General features: G+C 39.4%; 1 protein-coding gene across 1 annotated transcript in view; it reads right to left on the reverse strand.

Moving 5' to 3' along the window:
• NDUFS4 (NADH:ubiquinone oxidoreductase subunit S4) overlaps nt 1-15,593 on the reverse strand; it is a 124,097-nt gene extending 108,504 nt beyond the window's left edge. Inside the window, exon 1 of the mRNA XM_007486296.2 lies at nt 15,391-15,593. Coding sequence (XP_007486358.1) covers nt 15,391-15,476 — 86 coding nt within the window. The 5' untranslated portion in view covers nt 15,477-15,593. The remainder of the gene's footprint in view (nt 1-15,390) is intronic.
• Between the last annotated feature and the right edge of the window lie 438 nt (nt 15,594-16,031).

Genomic DNA, 16,031 nt, shown 5'->3' on the forward strand with positions numbered 1-16,031 from the left:
ATCCAAGTCTCAGTGAAAGTCTGTGCTCTCCGAGCTTGGGGAAGCGGCAGCCCATCCCCCCGCAGGCCTACGAAACAGCCTCACGGCCAGCGATTCTGAAGGCAACTTCCGGAAAGCGAGCCGGGGGGGAGAGTGTGGCCTCGTGGTCCGACCCTTCCATTCCAGTTCCAGTGAGGCATATTCAGTTTAACCCAGGGAAAGCCCATAGAACTATCTGCCCAGGACTGCCTCTGAACACCAGAAAGAGACAAGAAAAACTAATCCTCCACATTCAGAGATGACAAACTCCACAGAACCACAGAAGCCCCAAAATACCAAGAAAAATAAGAAGAAAGGGGCGACTTTGGACACATTCTATGGAGCCAAAATACAAAATACAGAGCAGACAGAAGATAATATAAAAGAAAATGCTCCAAAACCTTCCAAAGGAAATGGAAACTCTCCACAAACCTATGAAGAATTTGAATCAGAAATGACCAAAAAGATGGAAGCCTTCTGGGAGGAAAAGTTGGAAATAATGCAAAAGAAATTCACGCATCTACAAAACCAGTTTGACCAAACTGTAAAAGAAAACCAGGTTTTAAAGGCCAGAATCAGGCAGCTGGAAGACAACGATCGTGTAAAAGAGCAAGAATCAATAAAGCAAAGCCAAAATACCAAGAAATTAGAAGAGAACATAAAATATCTCACCGACAAGGTGATAGATCTGGAAAATAGGGGGAGAAGGGATAATTTAAGAATAATTGGACTCCCAGATAAGCCAGAAATAAACACCAAACTGGACATGGTGATACAAGATATAATCAAAGAAAATTGCCCAGAGATTCTAGAACAAGGGGGCAATACAGCCACTGACAGAGCTCACAGAACACCTTCTACACTAAACCCCCAAAAGACAACTCCCAGGAATGTAATTGCCAAATTCCAAAGCTATCAAACAAAAGAAAAAATCCTACAGGAAGCCAGAAAAAGACAATTTAGATATAAAGGAATGCCAATCAGGGTCACCCAAGACCTTGCAAGTTCTACTCTGAATGATCGTAAGGCATGGAACATGATCTTCAGAAAGGCAAGAGAGCTGGGTCTCCAACCAAGAATCAGCTACCCAGCAAAACTGACTATATACTTCCAAGGGAAAGTATGGGCATTCAACAAAATAGAAGACTTCCAACTTTTTGCAAAGAAAAGACCAGAGCTCTGTGGAAAGTTTGATACCGAAAATCAAAGAGCAAGGAATACCTGAAAAGGTAAATATTAAGGAAAGGGGAAAATGTTATCTTCTTCTTTTACTCAAACTCTCTTCTATAAGGACTACATTTATATCAACTTATGTATACTAACATGTGGGGAAAATGTAATGTATAAATAGGGGGTAAAGAAAGACCAAATAGAATAATCATTCTCACACAAAGATTCACATGGGAAGGGGAGGGGAAGAAAACTCCTATAAGAAGGAGAGGAAGAGAGGGGGGGGGGTTACTTAAACCTCAATCTCAGGGAAATCAGCTCTGAGAGGGAAAAACCTCCAGATCCATTGGGATCTTGAATTCTATCTTACCCAACAAGGGTAAGGAGAAGGGAAAACCAAGGGGGGGAGGGGGAGAGGGAGAACAAAAAGGGAGGGTAAGAGAGGGGGGAGGGGGAGGGAACAAAAAGGGAGGGACTAAAAAGGGAAACATCAAGGGAGGGGACAAGGGGGACTGTTTCAAAGTAAATCACTGGACTAAAAGGTAGAGCCGAAGAAGAAAAGGTTAGAATTAGGGAAGGCAATCAAAATGCCAGGGAGTCCACAAATGACAATCATAACTTTGAACGTGAATGGGATGAACTCACCCATAAAACGTAGACGAATAGCAGAATGGATTAGAATCCAAAACCCTACCATATGTTGTCTTCAAGAAACACACATGAGGCGGGTTGACACCCACAAGGTCAGAATTAAAGGATGGAGTAAGACCTTCTGGGCTTCAACTGATAGAAAGAAGGCAGGAGTGGTAATCATGATATCTGATAAAGCCAATGCAAAAATAGACCTGATCAAAAGGGATAGGGAAGGTAATTATATTTTGTTAAAAGGGACTATAGACAATGAGGAAATATCATTAATCAATATGTATGCACCAAATAATATAGCACCCAAATTTCTAATGGAGAAACTAGGAGAATTTAAGGAAGAAATAGACAATAAAACCATACTAGTGGGAGACTTAAACCAACCATTATCAAATTTAGATAAATCAAATCAAAAAATAAATAAGAAAGAGGTAAAAGAAGTGAATGAAATCTTAGAAAAATTAGAATTAATAGACATATGGAGAAAAATAAATAGGGATAAAAAGGAATACACCTTCTTCTCAGCACCACATGGCACATTCACAAAAATTGACCATACATTAGGTCACAGAAACATAGCACACAAATGCAGAAAAGCAGAAATAATGAATGCAGCCTTCTCAGATCACAAGGCAATAAAAATAATGATTAGTAATGGTACATGGAAAACCAAATCTAAAACCAATTGGAAATTAAACAATATGATACTCCAAAACCGTTTAGTTAAAGAAGAAATCATAGAAACAATTAATAATTTCATCAAGGAAAATGACAATGGCGAAACATCCTTCCAAACCTTTTGGGATGCAGCCAAAGCGGTAATCAGAGGTAAATTCATATCCCTGAATGCTTATATTAACAAACAAGGGAGAGCAGAGATCAATCAATTGGAAATGCAAATGAAAAAACTGGAAAGCGATCAAATTAAAAACCCCCAGCAGAAAACCAAATTAGAAATCCTAAAAATTAAGGGAGAAATTAATAAAATCGAAAGTGATAGAACTATTGATTTAATAAATGAGACAAGAAGCTGGTACTTTGAAAAAACAAACAAAATAAACAAGGTACTGGTCAATCTAGTTAAAAAAAGGAAGGAAGAAAAGCAAATTCACAGCATTAAAGATGAAAAGGGGGACAGCACCTCCAATGAGGAGGAAATTAAGGCAATCATTAGAAATTACTTTGCCCAATTATATGGCAATAAATACACCAATTTAGGAGAAATGGATGAATATATACAAAAATACAAACTGCCTAGACTAACAGAAGAGGAAATAGAATTCCTAAATAATCCCATATCAGAAATTGAAATCCAACAAGCCATCAAAGAACTTCCTAAGAAAAAGTCCCCAGGGCCTGATGGATTCACCTGTGAATTCTATCAAACATTCAGAGAACAGTTAATCCCAATACTATACAAACTATTTGACATAATAAGCAAAGAGGGAGTTCTACCAAACTCCTTTTACGACACAAACATGGTACTGATTCCAAAACCAGGCAGGTCAAAAACAGAGAAAGAAAACTATAGGCCAATCTCCCTAATGAATATAGATGCAAAAATCTTAAATAGGATACTAGCAAAAAGACTCCAGCAAGTGATCAGAAGGATCATTCACCATGATCAAGTAGGATTCATACCAGGGATGCAGGGCTGGTTCAACATTAGGAAAACCATCCACATAATTGACCACATCAACAAGCAAACTAGCAAGAATCACATGATTATTTCAATAGATGCAGAAAAAGCCTTTGATAAAATACAACACCCATTCCTATTAAAAACACTAGAAAGCATAGGAATAGAAGGGTCATTCCTAAAAATAATAAACAGTATATATCTAAAACCAACAGCTAATATCATCTGCAATGGGGATAAACTAGATGCATTCCCAATAAGATCAGGAGTGAAACAAGGATGCCCATTATCACCTCTACTATTTGACATTGTACTAGAAACACTAGCAGTAGCAATTAGAGAAGATAAAGGAATTGAAGGCATCAAAATAGGCAAGGAGGAGACCAAGTTATCACTCTTTGCGGATGACATGATGGTCTACTTAAAGAATCCTAGAGATTCAACCAAAAAGCTAATTGAAATAATCAACAACTTTAGCAAAGTTGCAGGATACAAAATAAACCCACATAAATCATCAGCTTTTCTATATATCTCCAACACAGCTCAGCAGCAAGAACTAGAAAGAGAAATCCCATTCAAAATCACCTTAGACAAAATAAAATACCTAGGAATCTACCTCCCAAGACAAACACAGGAACTATATGAACACAACTACAAAACACTCGCCACACAACTAAAACTAGACTTGAGCAATTGGAAAAACATTAACTGCTCATGGATAGGACGAGCCAATATAATAAAAATGACCATCCTACCCAAACTTATTTATCTATTTAGTGCCATACCCATTGAACTACCAAAATACTTCTTCACTGATTTAGAAAAAACCATAACAAAGTTCATTTGGAAGAACAAAAGATCAAGGATATCCAGGGAAATAATGAAAAAAAACACATATGATGGGGGCCTTGCAGTCCCTGACCTAAAACTATATTACAAAGCAGCAGTCATCAAAACAATTTGGTACTGGCTAAGAAATAGAAAGGAAGATCAGTGGAATAGACTGGGGGAAAGCGACCTCAGCAAGACAGTATACGATAAACCCAAAGATCCCAGCTTTTGGGACAAAAATCCACTATTTCATAAAAACTGCTGGGAAAATTGGAAGACAGTGTGGGAGAGACTAGGAATAGATCAACACCTCACACCCTACACCAAGATAAATTCAAAATGGGTGAGTGACTTAAACATAAAGAAGGAAACCATAAGTAAATTGGGTAAACACAGAATAGTATACATGTCAGACCTTTGGGAGGGGAAAGGCTTTAAAACCAAGCAAGATATAGAAAGAATCACAAAATGTAAAATAAATAATTTTGACTACATCAAACTAAAAAGCTTTTGTACAAACAAAACCAATATAACTAAAATCAGAAGGGAAACAACAAATTGGGAAAAAATCTTCATAGAAACCTCTGACAAAGGTTTAATTACTCATATTTATAAAGAGCTAAATCAATTGTACACAAAATCAAGCCATTCTCCAATTGATAAATGGGCAAGGGAAATGGATAGGCAGTTCTCAGATAAAGAAATCAAAACTATTAACAAGCACATGAAGAAGTGTTCTACATCTCTTATAATCAGAGAGATGCAAATCAAAACAACTCTGAGGTATCACCTCACACCTAGCAGATTGGCTAACATAACAGCAAAGGAAAGTAATGAATGCTGGAGGGGATGTGGCAAAGTAGGGACATTAATTCATTGCTGGTGGAGCTGTGAACTGATCCAACCATTCTGGAGGGCAATTTGGAACTATGCCCAAAGGGCGACAAAAGAATATCTACCCTTTGACCCAGCCATAGCACTGCTGGGTCTGTACCCCAAAGAGATAATGGACACAAAGACTTGTACAAAAATATTCATAGCTGCGCTCTTTGTGGTGGCCCAAAACTGGAAAACGAGGGGATGCCCATCAATTGGGGAATGGCTGAACAAACTGTGGTATATGTTGGTGATGGAGTACTATTGTGCTAAAAGGAATAATAAAGTGGAGAAGTTCCATGGAGACTGGAACAACCTCCAGGAAGTGATGCAGAGCGAGAGGAGCAGAACCAGGAGAACATTGTACACAGAGACAAACACACTGTGGTATCATCGAACGTAATGGACTTCTCCATTAGTGGTGGTGTAATGTCCCTGAACAACTTGCAGGGACCCAGGAGAAAAAAACACCATTCATAAGCAAAGGATAAACTATGGGAGTGGAAACACCGAGAAAAAGCAACTGCCTGAATACAAAGATTGAGGGGACATGACAGAGGATAGACTCTAAATGAACACTCTAATGCAAATACTATCAACAAAGCAATGGGTTCAAATCAAGAAAACATCTAATGCCCAGTGGACTTACGCGTCGGCTATGGGGGGTTGGGGGGGGGAGGAAAAGAAAATGATCTATGTCTTTAACGAATAATGCTTGGAAATGACCAAATAAAATATATTAAAAAAAAAAAAAAAAAGATGATTTCAGGGAAATCTTTCTGGGAAAGACTAATACAGAGTGAAATGAGCAGAACCAAGAAAAAAAATGTATACAACCACAACAATGAAAAGTTATCTAAATCATGTATTCATATGAAGTTTTCAATACTTTGAAAGGCTTAAGGCTTGTGATTAGTGCAATGACTAAGCAAGGTTCCAGGGGACAGATGATGGATTATGCTACCTACCCTCTCCTGATGGTTGTTAGATTCAAGATTCAGAATGAGAAAAACATTTTTGGATATGAGCAATTTAGGAATTCAATTGGTTTGACTGCATGTGTAATAAGAGTTTTGTTTTTCTTTTAAGTGAGAGAGAGGAAATAATCCTTACCTAAAAATAAAATAAACTTTAAAAAAATAAACCAAGGGAATTAGTCTTGATGGATTCTAACGTTCCTTCCAGCTCTAATTCTGTTATCTCATAATAGACAAACTGTATCAACATCAATTATAATAACTTCATATGGAAATTTAACTGATATAAATCAACTGTCATAAAACAAGACCAAAAGACTATTTTAGTTAGCAAATACCTGACTTGTTTGCCAAGGAGAGATGATGATATAAAATATATATCTGTTTGTAAAATATTACAAAGAATTATGTATAAGTAACACCATCACCTCACAGTAGAAAAAAATGAACAGTTTAGAAAATGCCTGGTAAGAAATAAAACTAGGTTGAGTTATTTCTTTAAGGGAAACTAAAGATAAAAATGGAAGAATAATAAGCAGAAAAGGAAAAGACATGCAAAGATCTTTACAACAAATATGATCAAGGTAACTTCAAAAACTACCCACTCATAAATGTACTTTAATCAATTGCACTAAAATTTTCTGAGATTCATCTTTCTGTGTATCAAAGATATATACTCAAAGAGGATATTAGAAACGGAAGGTCAAGCTTTCACAATTGATTCCCTCCAATGGACATATTTACCATCAAGTTATTCCATGTCTTTACTGTTTGTTGACCATAAAAAGCACTTGTATTTGATTTGCATATATCTTGTTTTAACCTAAGCAATACAAGTTTTTAACTGGGGTCTGGAAACTTAAAAAAGGTTTTATAACTATTTAAATATAATTGGTTTCTTTTCTAATATTGTTCATTTTATGCATTTAAAAACCTTGTTCTAAAGAAGTGTTCACAGACTTATTAACCAGATTGCCAGGAGCTATTTATGTACGTACTTGTCGTCTTGCTCCGTTTGTATATAAGCTTGGGTAGAAAAGGAACTGTTTTTCGTTTGTCTTCATGTCTCCAGAGGTTATCACAGTGCCCAACACATATGGGATGATTAACAAATGTTTGTTGGTTGATTGATCAATTGGTGGGAGTCAATAAAGAAAATTCCACCATCTAAAAGGCTATTTTCCAACAAGGTATTGAACCATCACTACATTAAAATCATTCAAGATTCATTGGGGAAAAAAAAATTTTTTTTAAATAAAAACCTTGTTTAACAATCCTCCTGTCATATACACAGGGTGAAATATGAAATAAGGAAATGAATATTCACCAAGGTGAACATATGATGGGAGAGATGTAAAGCAGGAATGAAAACTGAAGAGGGATTGTCTACAGAAGGAGACAATCTCTATATGGCGCTCCTCATTAGATTATATTGTATGGGCTTGTGTGGAGCCCCAGCATATTACAAAGCTCCTGGAAGAGAGCTGAAATCATTTACAAGAGGTTGGCCTGGTTATCCATTATGAAAGACCAAGTGGATAAAGATACAACAGTCTCTGAAGAAATGAAAATGAAAAGCAATGGAGTATCAAAAACTACAGGTAGATTAGAATGGAGCATAAAATGAAAGAAACTTCAGAGAACTGGAGTAAGACCATCAGAGAAATGTAACCTAAGAAGAAAGAGGTTGAAGAGACCAAGTGTGTTCCACTGGTATCACTGGGAGAGTGATGAAAAAAGGGTAAGGCCTCTAGTATGTTGGGTGGACTCTGTGACAAATTTATGGATAGACATGGATAGGCGGCAAGCTACACCATCAGAGGAAAATCCAAATGTCTGAGGATATAAATTCATTTGCGTAATGATGTATTTTGTGTTTACACTACTCTAATTCGGACATGTTCTCCTATTAGATCCCACATTCAAATGAAGAAAAACAAAAATGAAGCGGTGGTAGTGGTCTCTCAACAACGGAGGATGACGATTGTCTTTGTGTGTTTTTGTGCACAAAGAGGCCTGTGCGTGAAGGAGATTTAAGTGGAAAAGTCGATGCACAAAGACAGTCCCTCTCTCGGCGCTGGAAGCCTGGGTCCAGAGGCACGAAAAGTCGTTACACCTGGAGACTTCCTGAGCTGCATTGGATGGCCGTGTTGTCTTTTGTGCTCCAACACGCCCTGAGCACTCCACGGTGCTTTGCTGCGTCGCCCTCTCAGCCGTTGAACCTTCTTATTGGTTTCTTCCATCTGTTCGGCCGAAACAGTCTTCACATGCTGGGTGAGCAAAGCCCTGGTTCACCAGGGGTCGGCGACGACCCGATGGCTCCCTTCACAAGGTTTAGCCGGCCTGTGGAAGCCGTTGCCCGGGGTGTGGCCGCAGTAGCATGCTAGCAGCTACTGGGAGCCACAAGGGAGAGCTGGGTGTCAGGTGGGGGTCAGAGGCTGGAGAGCTGCCCTAGGAGGGCACGACAAGCCCTCCATACCAAAGATATTACTCCTCCCTGAGCTCCCCATATGTGACAAAAAGACAGGAGCTGACAGTGTACATAACATTTCAGACTCATAATTTCCAACCTCTCTACTGAAAAAAGGGAAGTATGAGGGGCAGCTGGGTAGCTCAGTGGATTGAGAACCAGGCCTACAGATGGGAGGTCCTGGGTTCAAATCTGACCACAGACACTTCTCAGCTGTGTGACCTTGGGCAAGTCACTTGATCCCTCCCACCCCCATTGCCTAGCCCTTACCACTCTTCTACCTTGGAACCGGTACACAGTATTGATTCCAAGACGGAAAGGTAAGGGTTTATTTTTTTAAAAGGGAAGTACGTTCCATCATCTGTTTCCTAGTAAAGGATAAAATCATCTGGACAGACAAGCTAAACCAAGGTGAAGACTTTCCCCAGCAGAATGAGCAGATGAGAACAATTTGTTCCAAAGCCTTTAAGGTGACTTGAAGCAGGCACTGTGCGGTGCCTGAGCATGGTCAGAATTAAAGATTCTACGATCTGCCACACATCCCGGGCCAGCACCAATTGGATCGCCACAGGACTTGGACAACTCTGGAAGAGTGAATGAGGCTGCAGACTATGCAACTGACTCCCTTACAATCCAAGCTAGGCACAAGGCAGTATCCATGATGTCACCGGTCCTCTTTGAAAAGGAAGGACAAACAGTATCCTCCGTACCAAGGCTGATTGTTGAAATTCCTTTGAGGCTAACTTGAGTTGGGGGCTATTTTTGTTTACATTGCGATCGTCCTATAGATTCTTCTGGCTACTAGTCCCCTTTCTTCACTTGGTTTCAATTCATATAAGTCATCTTCCATGGTGCATTGTAGTGGGAAAAACACAGCCTTTGAAGTCACAGTCCATTAAATCAAGTTCCAGCTCTATGGCTCACTACAGGTGTGACTTTAGGTTAGTCATTTGATCTTTGCTGGGCTTAAATTTCCTTAACTGTAAAAAGGAAAGTATGTAGTAAATAACCTTCAAGAGGCCTTCAGCTCTAAATCTATGGTTTTATGGTTCTCTGAAGTCTTCATTATTTGTTGTTTTTTAGATCATAATAATATTCCATTATATTAATATAATCACAGGTTGCCCACCATTTCCCAATTGATAATCATAAACTTTGTTTTATGGTGTTTTCTTTCTACCACAAAAAGTACTGCTACAAATATATGAATTTGACCTCTTTGGGGTTAATAAGCCCAGGAATACACTTTATCCCCAGAATTCTCAAGATCTCAGTTACAACCTGTACACTAACTTTATATACAATTTTTAAAACTCAGTAATCTCATCTTTTGGAGCTCATCACAAATTAAAAAAAGCAAATTAAACATGAAGAGAGAATTACTACAGACAGGCATACCATGAGCTGCAAGAAGAGAAAGGTAAAAGCAAGGAATGGGACAGACTGCTTATGAAAACAGCCCTAAGAATTCAGAAAGTAATGTGTTTAATCTTATACATTTGATATAAGATCAGAAAGTCCTACCTCTCAGGGGGCAGCGGGGTGGCTTAGTGGATTGAGAGCCACGCCTAGAGATGGGACGTCCTGGGTTCAAATCTGGCCTCAGACACTTCCTAGCTGTGTGACTCCATTGCCTAGCCCTTACCATTCTTCTACCACACAGTATTGACTCCAAGACGGAAGGTAAGGGTTTAAAAAAAAAAATTCCTACCTCTCTGTGGGTATGACTACCACAGAACAATAATTACTGTCCACAGGGATTATCTGAAATCATTAAAAGTATTATATTCAAAATACTCCAGGCGGCTAAGTGGTTCACTGGATACAGTCAAAGCTTAAGACAGAAGATCCTGGCTTCAAATCTGGCTTTAGATACTTCCTAGCTGTATGACCTTGGGCAAGTCATTTTTAATCCCAATTGCCTACTCCTTTAAAGCTCTTTTGCTTTAGAATCAGTATTTCATATCAATTCTAAGACAGAAGGTAAGGGTTAAAAAAAAAAGTTAGGGAAGGAATCATTTATTTTAGAAAGATCTCCAAACAGTGATTATAATTTTAAAAGTTTTGGGGCACAAATTGGTAAACTCAGTCGAAAGTTCCCAACTTTTCCAGGTATAAGGATTCCTCTGAACATATTTTTTGACTCTCTTTGTATTCCCGACTTAGCACATGTCTGGCACATACTTAGCACAACGTCTGGCAAGTGTTCAGTCATTTTTTTCAGTGGTGTCCCACTCTTTGTGATCTCATTTGGGGTTTTCTTGGCAAAAATGTCATTTCCTTCTCCAGCTCATTTTACAAAAGAAGAAATTGAGGCAAACAGGGTTAAGAGATTTGCTAAGGACCACCCAGCTAGTAAGTGTCTGGGTCAGATATGAACCCAGGAAGATGTCTTCCTCACTTTAGGCCTGGCATTCTACTGTACCACCTAACTGCCTACAATACACTGTTTAATAAATGTTTAGTAATTGACTTAACGTTAAAAAAAAAAATTTCAAGGACCCCCTAAGTACTAGCAGTTGTATTTGTGGATTGAGAACATGAATGACTGGCTATCAATCCCTGCAATAATTGTCACTTATCAGGGTTTCAAGCTCAGTTATTCAGACCTCATTTTAGAACTGAAGTTTTTACTGTAACAAACAGTGGTATGATGATAGTAAAGAATTATGGTATGAAATATAAATCTAGATTATTCAAGGAAGAAAACACCATGCTATTTTAATTAACAGGACATTATTTTTAAGACATTCGAATGTGAAGTCCTTGCAAGGGCAGTCTTTTGCCTCTTTCTGTACCCCACCTCAACTCAACCACCTCAGTGCTCCACCCACTGCCTACCAGTGTCAGGCATATAATAGGCACTTAATGTTTATTGATTGATAGATTGACTATATAGGTCAATATGTTTTGGCAATTAATCAAATATAGCAACTTAAACTATTGATACTGTTACAATTTAATAGAAAAAATATTTGATGCCTATATTTTATATTATAATATTGGTCTGAGTACAGGCTTAAATGAAATTTCTTTCAAAGGAAAAATATGTATACATTTTTATGTACATATATTTTTATTTAAAATAAAAACATTTTATCAGAGGACTTATAAGCCTTTGAGGAAAAGGATGGCCTATATTCAGACCCAAATGGTAATATTTACATTACATAGATCAGCATCTGATTTTTCCGTTATTGTCTTTCATAGCAAAGTAATAAAGGAAACTATTCCCTTGGACTTGTCACAAATCATAGTAATTGTAGGCTTTTTTAAAGAAGCATTTCACCAGTGTATATACTGGTTATTACATTTGAACACTTTCCATTCAGAGAAGGACAAACCCCTCTCTAATCAGATATACGAGAGAGGAAAAAATTAAAGGCTATTCAAAAACCAATATAATTTCAATCCACTTTCATAGAGACCTGCCTATTTATTAGTGCGGGTCTTGCCTCACCCTTCCTCTAATAAACATAACAATTTTTAAACAGTACTATTAGAAGTTAATCTTAATACCTTATAAGCTTTAAGAACTCAGCTTTGGATGGGTCAGCCAACAAAATAAAAACCTGGATGGACTGGTACCTGTTTATATTATCTTCTGAAAGTTCAAGGCAGCAGCCATAATGGTTCTGAATAGTCCTAAATATTTCTCAAATTTTGGCAATCCTAGTTTCCATATATCAAGTAGTACTCTACAGATTTCTGGAACTCCCACTTACTCTGAGTTCCTATATATTCTCAAATTCTTCTACTTTTAATTAACTAGATATTAAATGGGAAAGCAGGTCCCTACAAGACAAGCTGAGAGAGAAGATTCAGATAACTAAACCTTCTACAAGTTGGTCAGTAAATATGTAATTGAACATATACAGTCCAAGAGAATAGCAAGTGCTGAATCTATGAATTTCATTTGAGGGAATTCAGTCATCAAAGGTAAGAAGAGCATAAAAAATAAAATATAAATGTGGAAAACACAGCATACAATATCCATAACAAATACAAGGAGAATGAAGGCAATAGAGAAGATAATGGGGATACAGGAAGAACAAGTATATGTAATAGCTATTTCTTTTCCTCTAGCCCCATCCAGGCATTCTGCTGGCATACACATCTTTAATTGGCTGAAAAAATTATGATTATTCTTCTTGTATCCCCATTACCTTCTTTACTGCCTTCGTTTTCCTTATATTTGTTTACTCCTTTACTATCTTTAAACTGTTTAAATATTTGTAGTTTTTAAGCAAGAGTTGTTATATAATTCAAATGAGGCAGTAGAATGAATTAATTATATTAACTTTCATTATTCTTACCTGATGAATTTTTAGATATTTTGAAACAGGGCCAATTCTACTACTTAGTAAGTATGTAAGAGGTATATGATTTTAGTTCTCAATTCCTTATAATATATTCAGTTTGCAAGCAGAAATTTTAACTTTGAGTAAATAGTGAATTATCTTCCAGATAAGGACTGAAGTCTCTGAGCTCACTGAAATAGGAAATCTGCTATGAAGAAACTTTCTGCCAATGCAGAAACCTTCCTGCACCTTAATTTCTTGGAAATTTTTAGAGCAATGAGAAATTAAGTGATTCACCAACCTTGGTGTCTTCTAGGTTTTTTAAACCACAATGCCACTCAAGGAATACAAGCTGTATCTGATAATCAATGTATGTTCAATTTCTGACTAGCTATGGGGTGTAACTGGGAGGGTAGAAACGGTTTCCTCCCATTCTAATTTCAACTTAAGGATATATATCACCAACTTTTATAGACCACATAGCACAGTGAAAAAGCATTGATTATAATGTCAAATCCTGCCTCTAATACTTCCGAAACCTGTGATTTTGCTTAATATCCTTGGGCTTCAATTTCCTATTTTGTAAAATGATTTGATTGGGTGATCTTTAAAGTCCCTTCCAGCTCCAGTCATCATTCTATCACCTTAAAGGAAAAAAAAAAAGTTGAGCTGGAAGACTTGTTCCAGACCCAGTTCCAATTATAACATGAGATCTTGAGATGGAAGACCATCTTTCCATATGTCTCATTCAAATATTCAATAACCAATCTATTGTTCTCCCATCTTAGAATTCGCCTTATTGCTCCCAGTCGTGTATTTTTCCTGTCACTGAATGACATGTCTGGTTTTTTTCCCCCCAACTGCTATCCTTTCAAAATTCAGTTCCTCTATATACAACCTTTCCTAGTTAACTCTGGTTAGCTCAGTGCACTCTGCATTTCCTTTACACTTAGGGACTATAATTTATACTGTATTCATTTGCATTTGGCCATGGGTTATTTTTAATTTTTGCCACCTTCACAGAACTTGAACATGCCTCTCCACCAAATTATGAGGTACTAACCTGGAATCCATGAAATTATATATGCAGGTATACATAACACATGATGCATATATCATATGTGTATCGTCAAAATATATATACATATAAAACACAAATAGCCCACACATATATGTTTTAAACACAGCTGCATGGACCCCAGGTTAATAACCTGTAGTTTTCCCATTATGTACGGATGTATGTTTCTGTATATGTATGTGTTTATGTGCAATTACATGTGAGTAGGAACTATTTCGATAATTGATCATTTGATAACATAATTAATTTCTTCTTCAATTCTACATACTTATTTTATGCATTTAAAAAAGCTGCATGGCTTTACCAGACTGCCAAAGGGGTCCGTGACACACAAAAATAAGAACTCCTGATCTCAGGCTCAGCATTGAAGTCGCTTGGCAGCACTGTTCAGTGCTGGACCAGGAGCCAGGAAGACCTGAGGTCCAATCCCATTTCAAACACTCGCTACCTGTTACCTAGCTGCCTCCATTTCAGTAGCAGCAGCACCTCCTGCCAGGGTGGCTGCGAGTCTCGGGGGACCTTGGCACAGCATCTGGCACTAGTCAGCACTGCCTAAATGTTGGCTGTTCAAATTGCACCGAGACCTTGGGGACGTCCTGTACCGCGTCAGGGCGATCAGCCCTGGAAATAAACGTCCCGAGCATAAAGAGGAGACAGAAAGTGCCCTCCACAGCCCCAAGGTTCACCGTGTCGTTCACCTTCCTCCCAGAGTACCCCTAGATAGTACAAGCCCATCATAAAGGGAATTTTAGTTGGGGGACGGAAAGGGAGGCCTGAAGGGAGAGGAGAACATCCCCAAAGACTCAAGGGCGTCACGGCAAAGTCCGCATCCAGGCGTCGGACTCCCAGCCTCTCAACTCTCCTTTGGATCTCACGTCCAACCTCGCCAGAAGGAACTGACAAGCCTCCCGCTCCTCCGCAGGAGGACCACGGACCCGATTTCGAGGTGCAAATGCATCACCGAAGCCTCCTAATCCAGAGGAAAGGGGTTTCGGGGGACTCGAGTCGCCGCCTGCCCTTGATCTCCTCCGCTCTGGCCCCCCGCCCCCCGGGGGAGGAGGACTCCCGGGCGGATCCCCGAGTTCCCCCGCGCCGGGCTTTCCACTTCCTCGTCCCCGGGGGCGGCGGAGGTTCAGGACGTCCTTCCTGTAGCTCTTTTTTCCGCCTCAAGCCCCTGCTCTCGGGCCAGGAGCCCTCGGCCATCCGGGTACGGAGAGAGCTGAGGCTGACTCCGGCGCAGCTGGGTCACGGGGCGGGAGAGCTACAAGGCCCATTCCGGGCCTCCCTCTGACCTCAGCAAACCGCGGGACCCAGGCGTCGGGGGATAGCTAGGGAGGGGGTCGGCTCCTCACCACAGAGTGAGCCAGCGAGGAAATGCGATTTACCTGGTGGGAAGCCGGAAGGCCGCGACCGCTGCCCTTCTCGCCCAGAGGGCCTGCCTCAGAGCCGCTGACATTGAGACCGCCGCCATGTTGCCGCAGGCCAACAGCCGGCCGGCTCGGACGGCTCCCCGCGAGGGACCGACTTCCTTCGTTCCCGGGCAAAGGCGAACGGAAAATCAAAGTGGGTCTAGCCATCCTTAGAAGCAGGAACTGGGAAAATGAGATGGAAAAGATTAAGTAGGAATTGAGAGTCGCAGAAAAAAGGAGAATAATAGGAAGAAAAAAGTGTCAGTGCATCCAGTTAGATTAAAACCCAGAGTCCTGCTTGTTCAATTTAGAATTTTAAACACACCCGCAAACCCACAAAAACTTCACATTTGGAACAGTAGCAACTTGTTACAGGAACTCTTTTTTTTTTTTTAAACCCTCATCTTCCGTCTTGGAGTCAATAGTGTGTATTGGCTCCAAGGCAGAAGAGTGGTAAAGGCTAGGCAATGGGGGTCAAGTGACTTGCCCAGGGTCACAGTACAGTAACTCTTTAAGGGATTCACAGAATCGGGTCCCTGATCTTCCTTGAATTATGAAGCCACAAGACAAGACAGTGCCCCTTTCCTCTTTTGTAGCACACCTGGGCTGTTTTTGAT

Source organism: Monodelphis domestica, chromosome 3, assembly GCF_027887165.1.
Source record: "Monodelphis domestica isolate mMonDom1 chromosome 3, mMonDom1.pri, whole genome shotgun sequence".
Lineage (NCBI taxonomy): Eukaryota > Metazoa > Chordata > Mammalia > Didelphimorphia > Didelphidae > Monodelphis > Monodelphis domestica.